Source organism: Macaca nemestrina, chromosome 14 (genome assembly GCF_043159975.1).
Source record: "Macaca nemestrina isolate mMacNem1 chromosome 14, mMacNem.hap1, whole genome shotgun sequence".
NCBI classification, from domain to species: Eukaryota; Metazoa; Chordata; class Mammalia; order Primates; family Cercopithecidae; genus Macaca; species Macaca nemestrina.
In genome coordinates this window covers 35,911,927-35,934,358 of record NC_092138.1, presented here as the reverse complement: position 1 = coordinate 35,934,358, position 22,432 = coordinate 35,911,927, and the positions used below count along the sequence as shown (strand labels likewise).

Here is a 22,432-nt window from a genome sequence, read left to right as displayed (position 1 = left end):
CATGTTCCCCATCATCCTGAAGCAGCTGGATTGATATAATGGAGAAATGGCCTTTTGAAGTCACAATTTTAATGCCAAGTAGGTGACAGTACTTTGCAGGGCTGGGGCAAGGTTCTCCAGAAGGCCATGTATGCTCTGAATCAGTATCCAATATATGGTACTGTTTCTCCCATAGCCAGGATTCATGGGTCCAGGAATCAAGGGGTGGAAGTGGGAGTGGCATCACCTACCATCACCCTTAGTGATCCACTAGCAAAATATTTGCTTCCTGTTCCCACGATATTATGTTCTGCTGGCCTAGAGGTCTTAGTTCCAGAGGGAGGAAAAATGCCAGCAGGAGACACAACAACGATTCATTAAACTGGAAGTTAAGATTGCCACCTGGACACTTTGGGTTCCTTCTACCTGTAAGTCAACAGGCTAAGAAGAAGGGAGTTACAGTATTGGCTGGGGTGATTTACCCAGACTCTCAAGATGAAATCAGTCTACTACTGCACAATGGAGGTAAAGAAGAGTATGCATGGAATACAGGAGATCCATTACGCTGTCTTTTAGTATTATCATGCCCTGCGGTTTAGGTAAATGGGAAACTACAACAGCCCAATCCAGGCAGGACTGCAAATGACCCAGACTCTTCAGGAATGAAGGTTTGGATTACTCCACCAGGAAAAAAACCATGACCTGCTGAGGTGCTTGCTGAAGGCAAAGGGAATACAGAATGGGTAGTAGAAGAAGGTAGTTGTCAGTACCAGCTACGACCACAGGACCAGCTGCAGAAATGGGGACTGTAATTGTCATGACTATTTCCTCCTTCTTTTGTTAAAACATGTTTGTGCATGTATACACTTGTACTAAGAAAATATCTTCATTTTATTTCCTTTCTTCTTTATTATGTGACATAAGATTTATTGACTTCACATCAGCATTTAAGTGTTGTTAACTTTATGTAATAGTATTTGGGTTGGGGATTGGTGCATTTCTGGTTGTACGTAGGATAGTTGTGTTAGGTTAGGTGTAATTATGACCTCATTATTGTCTTTATTTGGAGATTATGTATGATCTCAGGAGATGTGTATGTGTTGAAGTTGACGAGGGGTGGACTTGTGATGGTTAATACTGAGTATCAACTTGATTGGATTTAAGGGTACAAAGTATTGATATTGAGTGTATCCATAAGGGTGTTACCAAAGGAGATTAACATTTGAGTCAGTGGGCTGGGAAAGGCAGACTCACCCTTAACGTGGGTGGGCACAACCTAATCAGCTGCCAGCACAGCTGGAATATAAGCAGGTAGAAACATGTGAAAAGAGAGACTGGCCTAACCTCCCAGCCTACATCTCTCCCATACTGGATGCTTCCTGTCCTTGAACATCAGACTCCAAGTTCTTCAGTTTTGGAACTCGGACAGGCTCTCCTTGTTCCTCAGCCTGCAGATGGCCTATTGAGGAACCTTGTGATTGTGTGAGTTAACACTTAATACACTCCCCTTTATATATATATAAAGTGGTGACTTAAGTGTATTAAGTGTTAACTCACACACTACACACACACACACACATATACACACATTCCATTTGTTCTGTCCCTCTAGAGAACCCTGACTAATACACCATATAAAAAAAAATTAGAGAAGAACAAGGAGACATTAAAACTGATACTGTAGAAATTCAAAGGATCATTAGTGGCTACTGTGAGCAACTGTATGTCAATTAATTGGAAAATCCAGAAGCAATGGATAAATTGCTAGACACATACAACCTGCCAACATTGAACCATGAAGAAATTCAAAAACTGAACAGATCAATAACAAATAACAAGATTAAAGGCATAATAAAATGTCTCCCAGCAGAGAAAGCCTGGAGTCTAATAGCTTCACAGCTGAATTCTACCAAACATTTAAAGAACTATTATCAATTCTACTCAAACTATTCCAAAAAATAGAAGCAGAGAGAATACTTCCAAACTCATTCTACAAGGCCAGTGTTACCCTGATATCAAAACCGGACAAAGACACATCAAAAAAGGAAGACTATAGACCAATGTCCCTGATGAATATTGATGTAAAAATCTTCAACAAAATAGTAGCAAACTGAATTCAGTAGCACATTAAAAAGATCATTCATGGCCGGGCGCGGTGGCTCAAGCCTGTAATCCCAGCACTTTGGGAGGCCGAGACGGGCGGATCATGAGGTCAGGAGTTTGAGACCATCCTGGCTAACACGGTGAAACCCCGTCTCTACTAAAAAATACAAAAAACTAGCCGGGCGAGGTGGCGGGCGCCTGTAGTCCCAGCTACTCGGGAGGCTGAGGCAGGAGAATGGCGTAAAAACCCGGGAGGCAGAGCTTGCAGTGAGCTGAGATCGGGCCACTGCACTCCAGCCTGGGCGACACAGCGAGACTCCGTCTCAAAAAAAAAAAAAAAAAAAAAAAAAAAAAAGATCATTCATCATGACTAAGTGGGATTTATCCTAGATATGCAAGGATGGTTTAACATATGCAAATCAATCAGTGTGATACGTCATATCAACAGAATGAAGGACAAAAACTATGCAATTATTTCAATGGATGCTGAAAATGCATTGATAAAATTTGACATCTCTTCAGGATAAAAACCCTCAAAACCTGGGTACAGAAGGAACATACCTCAACATAGTAAAAGCCATATATGACAGACCCAAAACTAGTATCATACTGAGTGGGGAAAACTGAAAGCCTATTCTCTAAGATCTGGAACATGACAAGGATGCCCACTTTCACCACTTTTACTCAACATTGTACTGCAAGTCCTAGCTAGAGCAGTCAGACAAGAGAAATAAACAAAGGGCATCCAAACTGAAAAATAATTCAAATTATCCTTGTTTGCAGATCATATAATCTTATTTTTGGAAAAATCTGAAGACTCTACCAAAAAAAAAACTGATGAACAAATTCAGTAAAGTTGCAGATTACAAAATCAACATACAAAAATCAGTAACTTTTTAAAAAAATTTTTATTTATTTATTTATTATTATTATACTTTAAGTTCTAGGGTACATGTGCATAACGTGCAGGTTTGTTACATATGTATACTTGTGCCATGTTGCTGTGCTGCACCCATCAACTCGTCAGCACCCATCAACTCGTCATTTACATCAGGTATAACTCCCAATGCAATCCCTCCCCACTCCCCCCTCCCCATGATAGGCCCCAGTGTGTGATGTCCCCCTTCCCAAGTCCAAGTGATCTCATTGTTCAGTTCCCACCTATGAGTGAGAACATGCGGTGTTTGGTTTTCTGTTCTTGTGATAGTTTGCTAAGAATGATGGTTTCCAGCTGCATCCATGTCCCTACAAAGGACACAAACTCATCCTTTTTTATGGCTGCATAGTATTCCATGGTGTATATGTGCCACATTTTCTTAATCCAGTCTGTCACTGATGGACATTTGGGTTGATTCCAAGTCTTTGCTATTGTGAATAGTGCTGCAATAAACATACGTGTGCATGTGTCTTTATAGCAGCATAATTTATAATCCTTTGGGTATATACCCAGTAATGGGATGGCTGGGTCATATGGTACATCTAGTTCTAGATCCTTGAGGAATCGCCATACTGTTTTCCATAATGGTTGAACTAGTTTACAATCCCACCAACAGTGTAAAAGTGTTCCTATTTCTCCACATCCTCTCCAGCACCTGTTGTTTCCTGACTTTTTAATGATCGCCATTCTAACTGGTGTGAGATGGTATCTCATTGTGGTTTTGATTTGCATTTCTCTGATGGCCAGTGATGATGAGCATTTTTTCATGTGTCTGTTGGCTGTATGAATGTCTTCTTTTGAGAACTGTCTGTTCATCAGTAGCATTTTTATATGCCAAGAGTGAATGATGTAAGAAAGAAACAGTGGAGCAATTCCATTTACAATAGCTGCCAATAAAACAATTACCTAGGAATTGATCAAAGAAGTAAGAGATTTCTACAATGAAAACTATAAAATATTAATGAAAAAATTGAAAAGGACCTTAAAATTAGAAAGAGATTCCATATTCATGGATATGAAGGACCAATATTGGTAAAATGTCCATACTATCCAAAGCAATCTACAGATTCAGTGCAATCTCTATCAAAATATCAATGACATTCTTCACGGAAATAGAAAAAACAATCCTAAAATTTATACAGAACCACAAAAGACCCAGAATAGCCAAAGTTATTCTACACAAAAAGAACAAAACTGGAGGAATCACTTTACCTGACTTCAATTTATACTATAGAGCTATAGTAACCAAAACAGCATGGTACTGGCATAAAAACAGACACATAGACCAGTGGAACAGAATAGAGAAGCCAGAAATAAACCCATACATCTACAGTGAACTCATTTTCGACGAAGGTACCAATAACATATTTAATACATTGTGGAAAGGACAGTCTCTTCAATAAATGGTACTGAGAAAACTGGATACCTGTATGCATAAAATGAAAGTAGACCCTATCTCTCATTATATACAAAAATAAAATAAAAATGGATTAAGACTTAAATCTAAGACCTCAAACTATGGAACTACTAAAAGAAAACATTGGAGAAACTCTCTGGGACATTGGAGTGGGCAAAGATTTCTTGAGTAATACCCCACAAGCCCAGACAACCAAAGCAAAAATGGACAAATAGGATCACGTTAAGTTAAGAAGCTTCTGCACAGCAAAGGAAACAATCAACAAAGTGAAGAGACAATCCACAGAATGGGAGAAAATATTAGCAAACTATCCATCTAAAAAGGGATTAATAACTAGAATATCTAAGGAGCTCAAACAACTCTGTAGGTAAAAATCTAATAATCTGATAAAAATGGGGAAAATATCTGGATAGACATTCCTCAAAAGAAGATATACAAATGGCAAATTGATCATCAGAGAAATGCAAATCAAAACTACAATGAGATATCTTACCCCAGTTAAAATGGCTTTTATCCAAAAGTCAGGCAATAACAACCGCTGTTGAGGACGTGGAGAAAAAGGGACTCTCATACACTGGTGGTGGAATGTAAAGTAGTACAATCACTATCAAGAACAGTTTGGAGGTTCCTGTAAAAGCTCAAAATAGAGCTACCATGTGATCCAGCAATCCCACTCCTAGTTATATGCTCAAAAGAAAGGAAATTGATATATTGAAGACATATTTGCACTTCCATGTTTATTGCAGCCCTATTCACAATAGCCAAGATTTGGAAGCAACCTAAGTGTCCATCAACAGATGAATGGATAAATAAAATGTAGCATATATACACAATGGAATATTTTTCAACCATAAAAAAGAATGAGATTCTGTCATTTGCAACAACGTGGATGGAACTGGAGGTCATTGTGTTAAGTGAAATGAGCCAGGCACACAAAGGCAGACTTTGCATGTTCTCACTTATTTGTGGGAAATAAAAATTAAAAACAATTGAACTCATGGAGATAGAAAGTAGAATAGAATGATGGTTACTAGATACTGGGAAGAGTAATGGAACAGGGAGAGTTGGGGAGGAGGTGAAGATGGTTAATAGGTACAAGAAAATAGAAAGAATGAATAATACCTGGTATTTGCTAGCACAACAGGGTGACTATAGTAAAAAATAATTTAATTGTACATTCAAAAATAACTAAAAAGTGTATAATTGGTTTGTAACACAAAAGATAAATGCTTGAGGTGATGGATACCCCATTTACCCTCATGTGATTATTATTATTATTGCATGCTTGTATCAAAATGTCTCATGTAACCCATAAATATACATACCTACTATATACCCACAAAAATTAAAAATTTATTTTTTTTAAAAAAACAAAGGCATCTGTATGGAGGACGGTTGCTTTAGCAAAGAGTTCAGTCAACTGTGGTCTTATTCACTAGAATTTAACTGACACATTATAAATCTTTGGCACACTGAAGGAGCCTTTGTTTTTGAGCATGAGAATGGAAGCTGTGATGGCAATGTCTGGCAGATTGTCAGTATCCTCTCAGTTTTGGCAAGTTGCTTTGTTAGAATTTTAGATTGGCCAAGTCCTAGTATTGTCAAAAACAACCCAACCATGAAGAGTAATGGCTAAAGAGGTTTCCTGGTTGAGAGAGTTCTTCTTTTCTTTTTTTAATTTAATTTTTTTTTTTTTTTGAGACAGAGTCTCGCTGTGTCTCCCAGGCTGGAGTGCAGTGGTGCAATCTCAGCTCACTGCAAGCTCCGCCTCCCGTGTTCACGCCATTCTCCTGCCTCAGCCTCCCGAGTAGCTGGGACTACAGGGGCCCGCCACCATGCCTGGCAAATTTTTTTGTATTTTTAGTAGAGACGGGGTTTCACCATGTTAGCCAGGATGGTCTTGATCTCCTGACCTCGTGATCTGCCCACCTCGACCTCCGAAAGTGCTTAGGGTTACAGGCTTGAGCCACTGTGCCTGGCCAAGAGAGTTCTTTTTTTTTTTAAATGACCATGTTCAGTAGCTTCACTGGCTAGTTTGATGTTTGGGTAAAGTAGCTGCTAACTAATGTGAGGACTGGGGCAGACAGCAAAGGGGCAAAAGAAGATATAAGACAACAAGAGAGAGGAGGAGGGGTTTAAACTGGTTTGCTGCCTTTCTTGGCTTGCCTCTGCCCTGACTTCTAAGTCCAGGAACAAAAATTCATGGAGGAAGTAGAGGTTAAAAATCTCTGGGAGGCTAGGATAGAGCTCAGATTTTATTGTGCTTTCCTCAGAGGCCCCATGTTGCATGACTAGGGAGAACCATTCACATGAATCAGTGCAATAATGTGTGTATAAGTAGTCTGTATATCTCATTAAAATGCTGATTCAGTATGACGAAGATGAGGTGTGAAATTTTCCATTCTCTTTCTTTTTTTTCTTTTCTTTTTTTTCTTTTTTGAGACAGGGTCTTGTTCTGCTACCCGGGCCAGAGTGCAGTGGCAGAATCACAGCTCACTGCAGTCTTGACCTCCCCAGGCTCAAGCGATCCTCCCACCTCAGCTGGGAATACTGGCACGGGCCACCACACTCACTAATTTTTTTAATTTTTTGTAGAGATGGGGTTTCTCCATGTTGCCCAGGCTGGTCTTGAACTCCTGGGCTCAAGCGATTTGCCTGCCTTGGCCTCCCAGAGTACTGGGATTATAGGTGTATAATCCCAGCTGAAATTCTCCATTTCTAATTTGCTCCCAGGTGAATGAGAATGTTGTATGTCTAAGAACCATATTTTAAATAGCAAGTTTCCAAGGAAATTACGCATATTAATCCTCAAAACAATCTTATAATGTAGTAGTCACTGCAGTATTTCTAATTTATACACAAGAAAGTTGAGATTAAATCACTAGCCTAGTTCATCCAACTAAGGAACAAAGCCAAGATTTAAACTCAGGTAGTCTGCATCTATCATCCACATTTACAAATATATATATATATAAATTAATAAAATTTATTTTTAGAGCAGTTTTAGGCTTATAGAAAAATTGAGTGGAAAGTAGAGAGAATTCCCACGTATACTGCTTCCCACCTCCCAACAGCTTCCTTTATAATTAGCATCTTGCGTTGGTGTGTTACATTTGTTATAGCTGATGAATCAATATTGGTACATTGTTACTAACTAGAGTCTGTAGTTATCAATAATGATAATAAACAAACTATTGTGCTTGTTTATGTATCTACCATACTAGGCTTTTTATTATTTTAGTGTGCTCTTTCTATTTGTTTTTTTAAGGGTAACTGTGAAACAGCCTCAGGCAGATTTTTCCAGCTATTCCAGAAAAAGACATCATTATCATAGAAGGTGACAGTTCTGTGTGTGTTATTGCCCCTGAAGAACTTCCAGTGGGACAAGATGTGGAGGTGGAAGACAGTAATATTCATGATCCTGACTCTGTGTAGGCCTAGGCTAAGGTGTGTGTGTCTTAGTTTTTAACAAAAAAGTTTAAAAAGTAAAAAAATTAAAAAATGTAAAAAAATAGAAAAAAGCTTATAGATAAGGATATAAATGAAATATTTTTATACAGCTGTACAATGTTTGTGTATGTACATAAAAAAAGTTATGTACATAATTGCATGTGCTCTGGTTTTATATGCTTGGCAGTGCAGTAGGTTTGTTTATACCAGGATCATCACAAACATGAGGAATGTGTTGTGCTAGGATGTTATGATTATGTCATAAGTAGGTAATAGGAATTTTTCAGCTCCATTATAATCTTCTGTGATACAGTGATATATATGGTCCATCGTTGACTGAAATGTCATTGTGTGGTGTATGACTGTAGTTGGGATCAGAGTATGTAGCCTTTCAGACTAGCTTCTTTCACTTAGCAAGGTAGGGATCCTCCATATTTTTTTGTGACATAATAGCTCATTCCTTTTATTGCTGAATAGTATTTCACTGTCTGGATTGCCCATTCATCTATTGAAGGGCATTTTGGTTGCTTTTAATTTGGGGCAATTATGAATAAAGCTGCTATAAATGTTCATGTGCAGGTTTTTATGTGGATTTAAGTTTTTAACTCAAGTATTTGACTAGAATTTAAATAAGTATTTGAGTAATTATTTGGGAGCATAACTGCTGGATTATATGGCAAGACTATGTTTCATTTTCTAAGAAACTGTCAAATTGTCTTCCAAAGTGGCTGTATCATTTTGCTCCCACCAGCAATGAATAAGAATTCCTGCTGCACATCCTTGCCAGCATTTGGTATTATTAGTGTTTTGGATTTTGGCCATTTGAATAGGTATGTAGTTGTATCTCATTTCAATCATGTTTTCTTTTTAGCCATTATATTCTACCACCTCTCACTATAAGCAGCAGTTCATCTTCCTGTTATTCTAGGCAAAACCAAATTCCATTCCCACTGCGGAATTTAGCATTGCACCAGACTTCAAACTGGTTAATAACAAACAAACAAGGAGACCCTATAAAAACCATTGTACTTTCAGTCCTCTCTAAAAATGTCAAAAGGTTTCACTCACAGGCTAGTACATGAATTCCACACTGCATGGAATCAGTCTGGCTGCCATTCTACTTTACTTTTTAGTCAGGTTTATTGAATGATAATTTTAATACAGTAAAACTCATCATTTTAAAGTATATAGTTTGATGAGTTTTAGCAATATACGGATGTATAACCACCACCACAACCAAGATATAGGACATTTCCATCACTGCAAAAGGTTGTCCTTTTGTAATCCATCCCTGCCCTAGGCAACCACTACTGTCTATATAGTGTTTGGCTTTTTAGAATGCTATATAAATAGAATCATAGAGTGTGTACCCTTTTTAAATAATTTTGTTTCATACTAGTTTTTCTAGGGGTTCCAGTTTCACCTCTCAGTAGATTTTACATATTTCTCATATGCCTCTGTGCTTATTAATTCATCTAGTTCTGAAGGGTTATTCAGTGTCATCTTGATCCACCTACCATCTTCATAACACGATTTGTTGACAAGTCCTGGATTTTCTGCAAGAGCTTCACTAATTTCAGTAACTTCTTCTGATATAGGAGAGTAAAGTTCAGTAGCAGCTTTCACACTTTCCAAAGCACTGAACTAGTTTTGTTTGTTCGATTTTGTCCCAATTTCAGGCAGACTACAGTAAACATCTCCCAAAAAGTTTCCTGTGCAAAATTGCTGATTCCCACTGTTCCAATACCATTTTCTCTTATCCATTCATTATCATTATTATTATTATTATTTTTTGGTGAATTTATGCAACAAGGGCTGAACCTGGCCGTGGCCGCGTCCGTAGTGCCCGCCCTCAGCCCTCAAGGCGGCCGCGGGTTCCTAGGCCCTGTGCAAGGTGCAGGCCATGTCCCATGCTCGGCTGCTCAGTGTCAGGTGCCGATTTTTTCCTGTGTTTTCTTAGGGAAGTTTTATAGTTTTAGCTCTTATATTTAGGTCTGTGTCTTTTTAAATTAATTTTTGTGTATAACGTGAAATAAAGACAGATGTTCATTTTTTCCTTTGCTTCCTTACCTTTTCTTCTTTCCTCTCCTTCCCTTTCCTCTCTCCATGCTTTTGTCCTGCTTCCCTCCCTATCTCCCTCCCTCTTCTTTCTTACAGATGTCCTTACAGATTCTTACAGATGTCTTCTTTCGTACATATTTTTTTCCTGCATTTTCTTAGGGAGGTTTTATAGTTTTAGTTCTTATATTTAGGTCTGTGTCTTTTAAAATTATTTTTTGTAATATTTTATAGTTTTTGTGGTATAGGCCTTGAAATATTTTGTTAAGTATATTCCTATATATTTTTTGTTTTGATTCTATTGTATATATTTTTTCACATTTTAGTTTATAATTATTTTTGATAGTATATAAGAAATGTATACTGTATACATTTTTGTATATTGGCCCTATGTCTTGTGACCTTACTAAATTTACTTGTAAGTTCTAATAGCTTTTTTTCGTTGCTTCTTTAGAATTTTCAATATATAGGATCATGTCATCTGCAAACAAAGATAGTTTTGCTTTTTTCTGATCTATTGCCTTTTATTTCTTCTTCTTGCCTGATTGTGCTGGTTAGTATCTCCAGTACAATATTAAAGTAGACATGGTGAGAACAGACGTCCTTGCTGATTGCTATAGAGGGAAAGCATTCAGCCTTTCAGAATTGAAGATGAGGTTAAATTTATGTTTTGTGTAGATGATTTTTATCATGTTGAGGAAGTTCCCATTTATCTCTAGTTTGCTAATAGTTTCTAATCCCAAATGGATATTGAATTTTGCAAATCTTTTTCTGTATCTATTAAGATATCATTTTGGTTTTGAATTTGTTGATATGATGAATTTGACTGTGATTGATTTTCAAATGTGGAACCAACCCTGCATACTGGAATAAATCACATTTAATGATGTATTATGTTTTATATATTACTGGTTTCAATTTATCAATATTTTGTTAAATATTTTTGAGTTGATATTCAGGAAGGATATTGGTTGTTCTGTTTTAGTTTCTTGAAACATATTTGGTTTTGCTATTGGGGATAATGCTGTCATCATAAAATGAGTTGGTATTTCCCTCCTTTCTATTTTTCTGGAAAAGTTTGTGTAAAATTGGTATAATTTCTTCCTTAATTGTTGGCTAGAATTCACCTGTGAACTCATTTAGGCCTGGAGTTCACTTTGTGTCAAAGTTTTAACTATGATTTCAATTTCTTTAATAAACATGGCTATTCAAGTAATCTATTTCTTCTTCAGTGAGTGTTAGTAATGATTCCAAGGAATTTGTCCATTTCATCTAAGCTTTCAAATACATTAACAAAAATATTTTAAAAGTATTCTATTATTATCTGATGGGATTGATGGTGATGCCTCTTCTTTCATTCCTGATATTGATAATTTACATCTTTTTGTTGTTGTTGGTCAGTCTAGTGGCAGGTTTGTCAGTTTTTCTGAGCTATCCAAAGAACCAGGGTTTATTTATTTGTTTTTTTGTTTGTTTGTTTTCTATTTCACTGATTTCTCCCATTTATTATATCTTTTCTTCTTGCTTTGGGTTTAATTTGCTTTTCTTTTGCTAGTTTTTAAGGTGGAGGTTTATAGCATTGACTTGAGACTTTGCTAAAATAAGCATGTAATATTGTAAATTTCCCTTTAAGCATTACTGTAGCTGTGCCCCACTCATTTTGACATATTTATTTTCATTTAAATAAAATATTTTCTAATTTTCATTAGAAAATTAGTTATGGAAAAGTATTGTTTGATTTTCAAATACTTGCGGATTTTCCAAATATCTTTCTCTTATTGACTTCTAATTTAATTCCAATGTGGTCAGATAATTTTTTTTTGGACAGAAACTTACTCTGTTGCCCAGGCTGGAGTGCAGTGGCATGATGTTGGCTTGCTGCAACCCCTGCCTCCCAGGATCAAGAGATTCTTGTGCCTCAGCCTCCCGAGTAGCTATGACTACAGTCGTGGGGACCACCATGCCCAGCTATTTTTTCTGTATTTTAGTAGAGTTGGAGTTTAGCCATGTTGGCCAGGTTGGTCTTGAACTCCTGGCCTCAAGCGATCTACCCACTTCAGCCTCCCAAAGTGCTGGGATTACAGGTGTGAGCCACCGCCCCTGGCCTGAGAACATACTTAATATGATTTTAGTTGTTTTGTGTTTCTTGGTGAATGTTCTAGGTGCCTTGAAAATAATGGATATTGTTAGGTAGAATGTTCTGTAAATGTCCTACTAGGTCAATTTAGTTGATAGTGTTGTCAGTCTTCTCTATCCTTAATGATTTTTTTTTAGTATAATTATTCTGTCAAATACTGAAAGAACAGTCTTATAAAGTTTCTCAAACTGTTATTGTGACCATTCCATATTCTTTCCTAAACATGCCTTCCCTGGCTCAGTAGTACTTGGGCAGGGCCTGTAGTAGAGCGGGTACCACCCAAGTAATCAAATATTAGTGTCCTTTGGCTGGCTCCCTAAATTTAGCCATATTTTACGATTTTATGGGAAATGTTCACTTTTGGTTTCCAAGAAATAAAGGGAAGGGAAATTTTTTTCTCTTTGCAAACTTGGTGTTCCTCAAAAAGATGACTTTTTGGCCAGGTGCAGTGGCTTACATCTGTAATCCCAGGAATTTGGGAGGGCAAGGGGGTGGGTCACTTGAGGCCAGAAGTTCAAGACTAGCCTGGGCAACATAGTGAGACCTCATTTCTACAAAAAATAAGAAAAAAATTAATCAGGCGTGGTGGCACATACCTGTAGTGACAGCAACTCAGGAGGTTGAGGCAGGAGGATCATTTAATAAGGTTGGAGGTTGAGGCAGCAGTGAGCCATGATTGCCTTTCTGCACTCCAGCCTAGGCAACAGAGCGAGACCCTGCTTCAAAAAAAAAAAAAAAAAAAAAAGTAACATGACTTTTCTATCACCTCCTAGTGCTCTTTTATACGGAAGGGGAAGGATGTGTCATAGGAGAGATTGCTGCCCCAAATAGCTGAATTTCAAATATTGGATACTTTATTGTTTTAGTTTCCAGCAATGGGGTCTTGGTGATAGTTCCAGGGAAAAATAGGAAAAGTTCTATTAAATAAGTTATAGTTGCCTGAAACTGAATTACTAAATCAGTTTATCTTGTTCTCCTTAAAATGCTTTACCGTAATTACTTAAGATTTCTCACTGAGTAGACACTGTTTAGGCCAAACTGGCAGTGTCCCAGCTAAGGCTCATTCCAAAATTCCAAACTGTTTGTTTAATGTCATAGAATAAAATAATTCTTTTCACAGAAGCAAAGGCCAGTATTGTACAATATCATATTATCAACACCAACAAATAGAAACATACTTAGCTCTCTTGGCTGTGTTTAACTTAAAAAATACTGTTTGAGGACTCATACAGCTGCAACGTTCTGACCTAAGGGAACATCTGGCCAGTTCCTCTGAGCCTAAGCAACAGGAAACCTAACCAGTTTTGTTTGTTTTCCTTGAGTGTGACTCTTTGATAAGTAGGCCTCTTTTGAGGGGAAAGAAAAAGGCTGGTGGGTTTTAAATTATAAATGAATGTGGAGGAGGAGAAATAGGATTAACATTGGTTGACCTAATATATGCTAGGCTTTGTGATAAGTGCTTACGGCCATGTCCTTATCCCATCTTCTCAAGATCTCTGTTTAAGTGACATATTAGCCCCATTTTATAGGCAAAGAGACTGAGGTTCAGAGTGGAATGAAGTCCCATAGCTGGAAGAAATTGAAATTAGAACCAGGATCTCTCTAGTGCCAAAGTTCATGCTCTTTGTTGTCCGTCATGCTTTTACTAATATGGAGGCCCATCACAAAAGTAACCCACAATCCATGGCTGATTTATTGATTAGGTCTGTGGTTTCTGGAATGGTCCTGCTCAAATGTGATTGGCAGTTGAGTCCATAAAAATGCCACATTTCTCTTTAGGTTCAGTGTGTTAGGGAAGCTTTGATCATGTCATGTACTTTAAGCAGAACCTGAGTATTTTTGTCTTAGATAAATTTGACCTTGTACAATACTGACATCTCTTTGGACTCCAGCCTTTGCAAATATTAGGCTTGATGTCAGGATTGAACAGTGAGCAGCAGCTTAGGGCTTCAGCCTAGGCAAGAAGGGAGGACTAGGAAAGTCCAAAGATTGACAAAGAGAAAGCTTACAGGCAGACAGGCAACTCCAGGTGTCAGAATTCAGGATAAAACAAATCCTTTTGGGTCTCAGATATTATAGACCCAAAAGGTCTTGCTATGAGAGAGAAGATCATGCAAAGAAGTAACCTAAAGTCCAGGTGATCAGTGACCATGCATCATATCTAAATGGTGCTGTCCCATAGGCAATTGGAAGCACAGTTGACTTGCAACTCAGGAAAGATATCTGGTCTGGAGAGTTATCAGTCAATAAAGGGGCAGCTAAAACCCTGGGAACTGATGATCTTGGGCAGGGGAGTGTGGAAGGCAATGTGGAGTGAGGAATGAAGAGGGTCGGGGTCTAAGAGTCTTTGATGTCTGTTAACTACTCCTTCCTCAACCGGCAGCAGGCTTCCAGCTGTTCTGAACACTTCCTATCCACTCTCTTAGTTAAGGGAAAGGAGGACCTTGAGATGGCTGAACACACAACAGCCAACACCGGTCAGATGAGATTGGCAGTGGTTTATTAGTCACAGGTACACACAGGGTGGGGAAAGAGCACCCCCACATGCCATCAGGGGCCACATAGAGCAAAGTGAACCAGCAGAGGCTTTGGGAGGCTAAATTGAGTTCAGAGGTTTGTCTATTCATGGAACTGGACATTCTAATTATTGAATTGAGGCTATATTTGCAACTTAATATGACAGCAGGACTGTCTACTACTTAAGAATGAATGGAAAACTATAAGAGGGAGGAGTTGAATAAAGGGATAGTGGAAGATAACTAATGTTCTGATTACCAACTGTGCTTCAAGATTTTCGAATGTACCAATTATATTTCCAACTGTATTTCCATTTAATAATCCCATTGTCAGTTCACCCTCAACCTGTCCCAACAAACTCATTATCTTCCTTCGTACTTATTTGTTTCCCACCTCCTCATTTCTGTTTCTGACAGTGTCATTTTCTCAAGCAATACTCCTGCCTCAGCCTCCCGAAGTTCTGGGATAATAGGTGTGAGCCACCATGCCTGGCTGCTAAAAATTTTTATGGAATTCTGTAGAATTCTTGTGTCTATGTTGATGAAAAACATTGGTCTGTAGTTTTCTTGTATTGTTTGTTTTTGATGTCAGTGTATTTTGCCTCATAGAAAAATTCAATAAAACTTCCTCCTTTTCAGTTTTCCTGAAAGAATTTGTGTAGATTTCATATTATTTCTTCCTTAAATGTTTGGAAGAATTCACTAATGAAGGGTGAAGTTTTCTTATGAGACTTTGAGCTTTACATTTAATTTCCTTAATAGATAGAGGGCTATTAATGTTTCCTGTTTCTTCTTGAGTGAATCTTGGTAGTCTGTGCCTCTCAAGGAATTTGTGTGTTTTCATTAGGGGTGTCAAATTTATTGATGTAGTGATGCCTATAATATTTCCATCTTATTCTTTTTAAAATCTTTAGAATCTCTACTCATGTCAACTCTGTTATTATTGATAATGGTAATTTGTGTCCTCTTTCTTTTTTTTTTCCCTGATCAGTCTGGACAAAGGTTTACCAATTTTATTGATTTTTCTTCAATATACAGCTTTTGATTTCTCTATTTTTTTCTGACCTATTTAATATTAATAAATTATTATATAAATTTTTAGTTATCCAATTCCTGTATCTTGGAACATCTGCACTTTTGTCCAATGATCTTTTGAAGGAATATCAGTCTTTCATTTTTACTATTAAATTTTCTTATATTTATAATGTAATATTCGATGCCTATTGTTATGGTCTGAATGGTTGTGTCCCCCCATGTGTTGAAATCCTAACCCACGAGGTGATGGTATTGGGAGGCGAGATCTTTGGGAAGTTATTAGGTCATGAAGGTGGAGCCCTCATGAGTAGGATTTGTGCCTTATAAAGGAGACCCCAGAGAGTTAGGTGGCCTCACTCTGGCCATGTGAGGTTATAACCAAAAGATGCTGTCTAGGGAAAAGGCCCTCATGAGACAATGAATCTGCCAGTGCCTTGATCTTGGATTTCCCAGCCTCCAGAACTGTGAGAAATAAGTTGCTGTTGTTTTTAAGCTGCTCAGTTAATTTTGTTATCGTGGCCTGAATGAACTAAGACATATATGACAGAATTTATGTAACCTATTTGTAGGGTGAGAAGTATAAATAAATACCTATTTGTTTCATAGATTTGTTTTGTAGATTAATACCTGGCAGATTTCATCTTCTAATTTCTGCCTCCTACTTTACCTCTCAGAAAATAAATTCTCTTAAAGTTGTGGAGTCATTTGATTGTCTTTCTGTGTTCTAATTTTACCTAAGAAAAGTCATTATCCTTATCAGTCAGGTTGGTTTGTTTTTCTAAGCTAACTTTCACTGAGTGCTTGCTATGTTCCAGGAAATTCTTATCAGTGGCCTAAGGAGCAGGTGTTAACATCATGTCTTCTATGGGTAAATTTTGCTTTAAGGCATATTCAGCAGAAAACTCAACACTAGCTTAAGCAGACATGGGTTTATTTTTCTCTCTCAACATAAAGTTTGCAGTTAGTACTAGAAGATTGATATGGCAGCTCTCCAATGTCACCTGTGACCTGGTATCATACATTAGGTTCCCCAGGAGCAGATCCTGAGTTAAGGATTATGATAATGTGACTTACTAAGGAAGTATCCCCGAGAAATACTGATAAGGCAGTCAGGGCAGGACAGGGCAAGACAGGGCAGGAACGAACAGGAATCTAAGAATGTGATCTCATGCTAAAGTGCAGCACAGGGCAGATTCAGCATGAGCCCCATAGGAGAATTTTTGAGTGAAATTTAAGACAGAGGTATTCCACCCAAGAACTGGGGAGTTGGGCTTTCAAAAGCCTTGTGAGGCTGGTGGGAGTAATGCACACTCATAGACATTTTCATCTCTCCGTGCAAGGGGGCAAAGCAGCATCACTACAACAAAGGCAATCCTTGTAAGAGCTGCAAGTGCTGGATATTGAAAGAACATGGAAGATGGTGGTGGTATGGGTGTGTGGCACATATGGTAATGGTATCAAATAATCCAATATAAAGAAATTCAAGGGAATTTGAGCAGAGTACCAATATCATCCACTACACCAGGATTCCTTTATCTTTCCCTCCTGCCTTTTTTTTTTTTTTCTAATTTTTTTGAGATATACTCTTGCTTTGTCACCCAGGCTAGAGTGCAGTGGCATGATCTCAGCTCACTGCAGCCTCTGCCTCCCAGGTTGAATCGATTCTCCTGCCTCAGCCTCCCGAGTAGCCGGGATTACAGGAGTGCACCACCACACCCAGCTAAGTTTTGTATTTTTAGTGGAGATGGAGTTTCTCCATGTTGGCCAGGCTGATCTCGAACTCCTGACCTCAAGTGATCTGCCTGCCTTGGCCTCCCAAAGTGCTGGGATTATAGGCGTGAGCCTGGTCCAGCTCCTCCTGCCACTTCTTCTAATGTGGAGGCCTTTGTCCCCATGCTCTTCACCTTGTGGTCAGAAGTTGGCTGCTCTGCATTCAGCATCCTATCTATGGCTCAGGCAGGAAGAGAAGAAGGGGTAAAAGACTGAAAAAGGGCTTGCCAGTCAAATATGTCTTTTTAAAAGAAGTTTTTCTTAAACCATTATCCTGCTTATATTTTATTATCCAGAACTATGCCAAATGGTTACCCTATCTAGCTGCATTGGAATCTGGGAGTGTATTTTTAGTTATGTGCACTATTATCTGATAAAAAAAAATGAGGATCTATTGGTAAAGCAGTAAGGGTGGTGGTTGTGGATATTAGGTAGACAATTACAATATTTGGTGCTCCCTATTTACAGAGGAGAAATAGATATCGAGAGAGGTTACTTACCTTGCCAAAGTTGCACAGCCTATAAGCAGCAAACCAACCCTGTTCTTAATCCACTGGACACTGATTCACGTAATCTCTTTGTGGGAGCATCCTCTGTGCTAGGGACTGTAATTAAGCTTGGATGAGTGTTTCATCTTTGTATTAGTCAGGGTTCTCCAAAGGGACAGAACCAGTAGGATATATATATGTATGTATGTGTGTGTGTGTGTGTGTGTATCTATATATGTGTGGATATATATATACACACATACGCACAATGTATATATACACACTCTATCTATCTATCTATCTATCTATCTATCTATCTATCTATCTGAGTTTATTAAGGATAATTGGCTCACACAATTACAAGGTGAAGTCCCAAAATAGGCCCTCTACAAGTTGGGGAAAAAAGAGTAGCTGGTAGAGTGGTTTAGTCCAAGACCGAAAGTCTCAAATCCAGGGACGCTGAAAGTGTGGCCGTCAGTCTGAGGCCAAAGGCCCAAGAGCCCCTGGGAGGCCACTAGTGCAAATCTGAGTCCAAAAACTGAAGAATCTAGAGTCTGATGTCCAAGGATAGGAGGAGAGGAAGCAAGTACCTGGCAAGGGAAGAGAGTATGAGAAGACTAAGTAAGCAAGTTTATCACCCTTCTTCCACCTGCTGTGTTCTAGTTGTGCTGGTGACTGATTGAATGGTGCCTACCGACATTGAGGGTGGTTCTTCCTTTTTCAGTCCACTGACTCAAAACTCAATCTTGGCAGGATACGGTGGCTCAGCCTGTAATTCCAGCATTTTGGAAGACTGAGGCAGGTGAATTGCTTGAGCCCAGGAGTTTGAGACCAGCCTGGACAGCATAGTGAAACCCTGGCTCTACAAAAAAATACAAATATTAGGTGGATGTGGTGGCACATACCTGTAGTCCCAGCTACCTAGGAGGCTGAGGTGGGAGGATCGCTTGAGCCTGGGAGGCTGAGGTTGCAGTGAGCTGAGATTGCTCTACTGTACTCCAGCCTAGGTGACAGAATGAGACCCTGTCTCAAAAATAAACAAACAAAAATGTCAGTATCCTTTGGCAACACCTTCACAGACATACCCGGAAACAATACTTTACCAGCCATGTAGGCATCCCTCAATCCAGTCAAGTTGACACCTAATATTAACCATCACAGTCATCTTGGCACTTCAGCAGGAAATAATTAATCGATTCTCTCTCTACCAACTTGCATTCACTTTCATCTCTTGATTTATTTCCTCAGATTCCTAAGTCCCTATACCAAATCCTGACCACTAAAGGGGTTAAAACAACTGAATTTACCCCTTTTACCTAAGACCTGCATGAGGAACCTGCTTAACAAGACCTTGAGAATGGATATAAGAATAGATCAGGGTAGGTTTTAGGGTATGGGGATAGACAATTCAGTTATATTTCTTTCCCTGATGACAAACCCACACTGATCTTTCTCACCTTTGCACAACTGTACTGCAGAATTGGAGTTATAATACATATGGTACATGTTTTAGGGGGCCGGGCACGGTGGCTCACGCCTGTAATCCCAGCACTTTGGGAGGCCAAGGCAAGCGGATCCCAAGATCAGGAGTTCAAGACCAGCCTGGCCAATATGGTGAAACCCTGTCTCTACTTAAAAAATACAAAAATTAGCTGGGCATGGTGGTGGGCACCTGTAGTCCCAGCTACTCGGGAGGCTGAGGCAGGAGAATCGCTTGAACCCAGGAGGCGGAGGTTGCGGTGAGCTGAGATCATGCCACTGTACTCCAGCCTGGGCGACAGAGTGAGACTCTGTTTAAAAAGAATAATAATAATACATATTTCATATGTTTTAATTTCCATGTGAACAAGGAGCATGGCTTAGGTTTCTTTTGTGCTGTCATGGTGCCTAGCAAAGTCCAGTACATATGGCACCTATTTGATGTATAACTGCTAGAAGATGAGATTTCAGGGCTGTATAGGCTTATACTTGAAGGGAGAAGGAGTTTTGGGACAAGCCTACTGCTCCAACTCCCACTGGAGTACCACATCTGAAGATTTCTTTTTTTTTGAATTAATTTTAAAAAAATTTTTGTTATAGGTTTGAGGGTACTTGTGAAGATTTGTTACATAGGTAAACTCATGTCATGGGAGTTTGTTGTGCAGATTATTTCATCACCCAGGAATTAAGCCCAGTACCCAATAGTTATTTTTTCTGTTCATGTCCCTCCTCCCACCCTCCTCCTTATCTACATAAGGAGTCAGAATAATAAGATCAAGGTTCTGGTGCAGGTACCTGTTGGCTGTTTGATCCTGAGTAAAAGTCACTGAACACCTTTGTGTCACCCACCAGTATGGGCACTGACAGTACACAGGTGAAAAAGACGCAATCTCTTCTCTTGAAAATGTTACTTAGTTTTGAATCACCAAAATTATCAGGTAATGACCTACTCCGGATACCAACATTGGTAGGTTGGAATATGCTTGCTTTCACTTAAGAATTTCAGAATATTGAGTCATCGTATGATAAAATCATTATAGTCTCACATACTTTTGGAAAATATATTTTATTCAATAATATAAACAATGTAGTAGATATATTTGGTTATTTAATAATCATTTTAAGTTTATCGTACAGATGCACACATCAATAATTAGTGTTTTTCAGAAGGGATGATACACATTCTGCTTTTATTTTTATCTCCTTGGTAACAATTATTGACAAAACAATGAAACAAAGATATATTGTTTTACAATTGTAATACCCTGGTATAGTAATTCTCAGCCTCTTTTATCTTATATTCTACCAGCACTTACATCTAATAGGTTTCAATATAGTAGAAATTTAAAAGTACATACTTTCAGAAAAGGTCATATTTCATATTCTGTTACTATGTTAGTCATTTATCATAACTATTAAGTCTAAGAAAAATTGCAAAAGAAATTGCTAAGACTTTAAAAACTATTCCTTTAGTAGTTAAAAAAATGTTATATATTTGAGTATAAATGTTATTGCCCTAGTGACAGTAAAAAACAAAGATGTTTAGCAAAAAATATTGCCATTAATAGGTTTATCTAAAACTCTACAATAGAAAAAGCAGAATAAATGTGTTGGCATCCAGAGGTCAGGTGATACAGAAATGAAATTCAGGGGGTGCAAAAGGTATATCAAGGACATGGTAGTTAAAAGAAATGAAAAGAGACAGATGTCAAATGAATATTCCACAGTAAGCAGGGTTATCAGGAAGCTGGACAACAAAAAGACTTGAGCACATGGGAAGCAAGGATTAAAAGCAACTTCACCCAGTGTGACTGCGAGTATATCAAAAGACATAGGTCTGTGGAAGCCAGGGTCAGAAGGGATGGTAGGCCATGAACATGAGGGACAGTCAGTTACTGAAATGTTAATGTTAATTCGGTGTCTCATCTAGGCTGTAGTAGGTTAGAGGATTTCTGGCCTTACCATGGATTGTAATTATGTGGTACCTGGATGCTCTAAAACATGTTGTGGCTTAGTACTTTAAAAAAAAAAAAAGTTTTAGCATGTTACATATTCCCAATAAATGAAATTTTATGTCTGAACTAAAATTTACTTCACTTCCTAATGTAAGAATGCCTTGCTTAAAGTAAATTCAATATATAAAAATCAGAATTTTAAAAATTAAACAATTAGAAATGAAGTTATTCACTTTATAAATACTGAATTTATTTGTCTTAATTTTTCAATTATGTTTACTTTTTCACACATTTACGTTACCTGGCTTGCCATGTGGGCCTTTGAAGTTCCGTATCCCCTGACAGTAAGGGACAGCTGCTCTGAGTGTTGCCTAAGACATCTACAAACAAAGCTGGTGTTTTATTCCAGTTGAAAAAATGATAACTCTGTGAAGCATCTGGTCTTGTTTTTACTAGCAGCTCTAGTGTTTGAGCCTATTGTTTGGAACGGGGGAAAATTATTTCTCTAAGTAGCTCTTTAAAATGGATCCCTGTCTACAGAGAGACAAGCTATGGCTCTGTCTCTCCTCAGTGGCCTTAGCTCTAAATGTGAAGTTCTTTCTGGACTGAAACTAGAGAAAAGTGAAAGTCAGATTGTATCTCTTTAGAATGTTGACAGTTTCTTTACCAATACCCTATTTAATATACTGATACTTGCATTGAATATGCAGTTATACAGAGGGAAAGAAAAAAAGAACTGAAGCATTAGAAAAAATATTTTTATGTATAATAAGGAAAACATTCCACAGCATGCTAAGCACTCTTCGTTTCCCTTAGATGTCACTGTCTCTTTCTTTATCTTTCATTCCTTCTCCAGTGGTAGCATTTGGGTACTCAACCCAAGACCCACAAGTTTCCATCAACTAAATTTCAGAGAGCTTAAACAAGATATTCTCACTACCCAAATTCTCAGAATAGTCTACTTTAATCAGAGCAAGATGATTATCCTTTACACCTATAAACACTCCAGGATCAGTCTTGCATTCAAATGAAACACAGTTGAAGGGCCTATTATGAAGGACAAAGAAGGCCTGGTCTGGCAGTGGTTTTTCACACTTATGGAGCTGAG

The 22,432-nt window shown here is 38.2% G+C and overlaps 1 protein-coding gene and 1 long non-coding RNA gene across 8 annotated transcripts in view; one reads left to right on the top strand and one right to left on the bottom strand.

Moving 5' to 3' along the window:
* Positions 1 to 22,432, top strand: part of LOC105489147 (uncharacterized) — a 143,875-nt gene that overhangs the window by 67,055 nt on the left and 54,388 nt on the right. The gene's annotated exons all lie outside the window — the stretch shown is intronic.
* The window catches only part of LOC105489145 (interleukin 33), a 98,329-nt gene continuing 81,044 nt past the window's right edge, over positions 5,148 to 22,432 (bottom strand). For 6 of the 7 annotated variants that reach the window (XM_071077761.1, XM_011753841.3, XM_011753839.2 and 3 more), the window contains one exon: positions 5,148 to 22,427. In XM_071077761.1, the coding sequence (XP_070933862.1) occupies positions 22,227 to 22,427 (201 nt within the window). In that variant the 3' untranslated portion in view covers positions 5,148 to 22,226. The remainder of the gene's footprint in view (positions 22,428 to 22,432) is intronic. The other variant, XR_011612539.1, reaches the window with a different exon arrangement.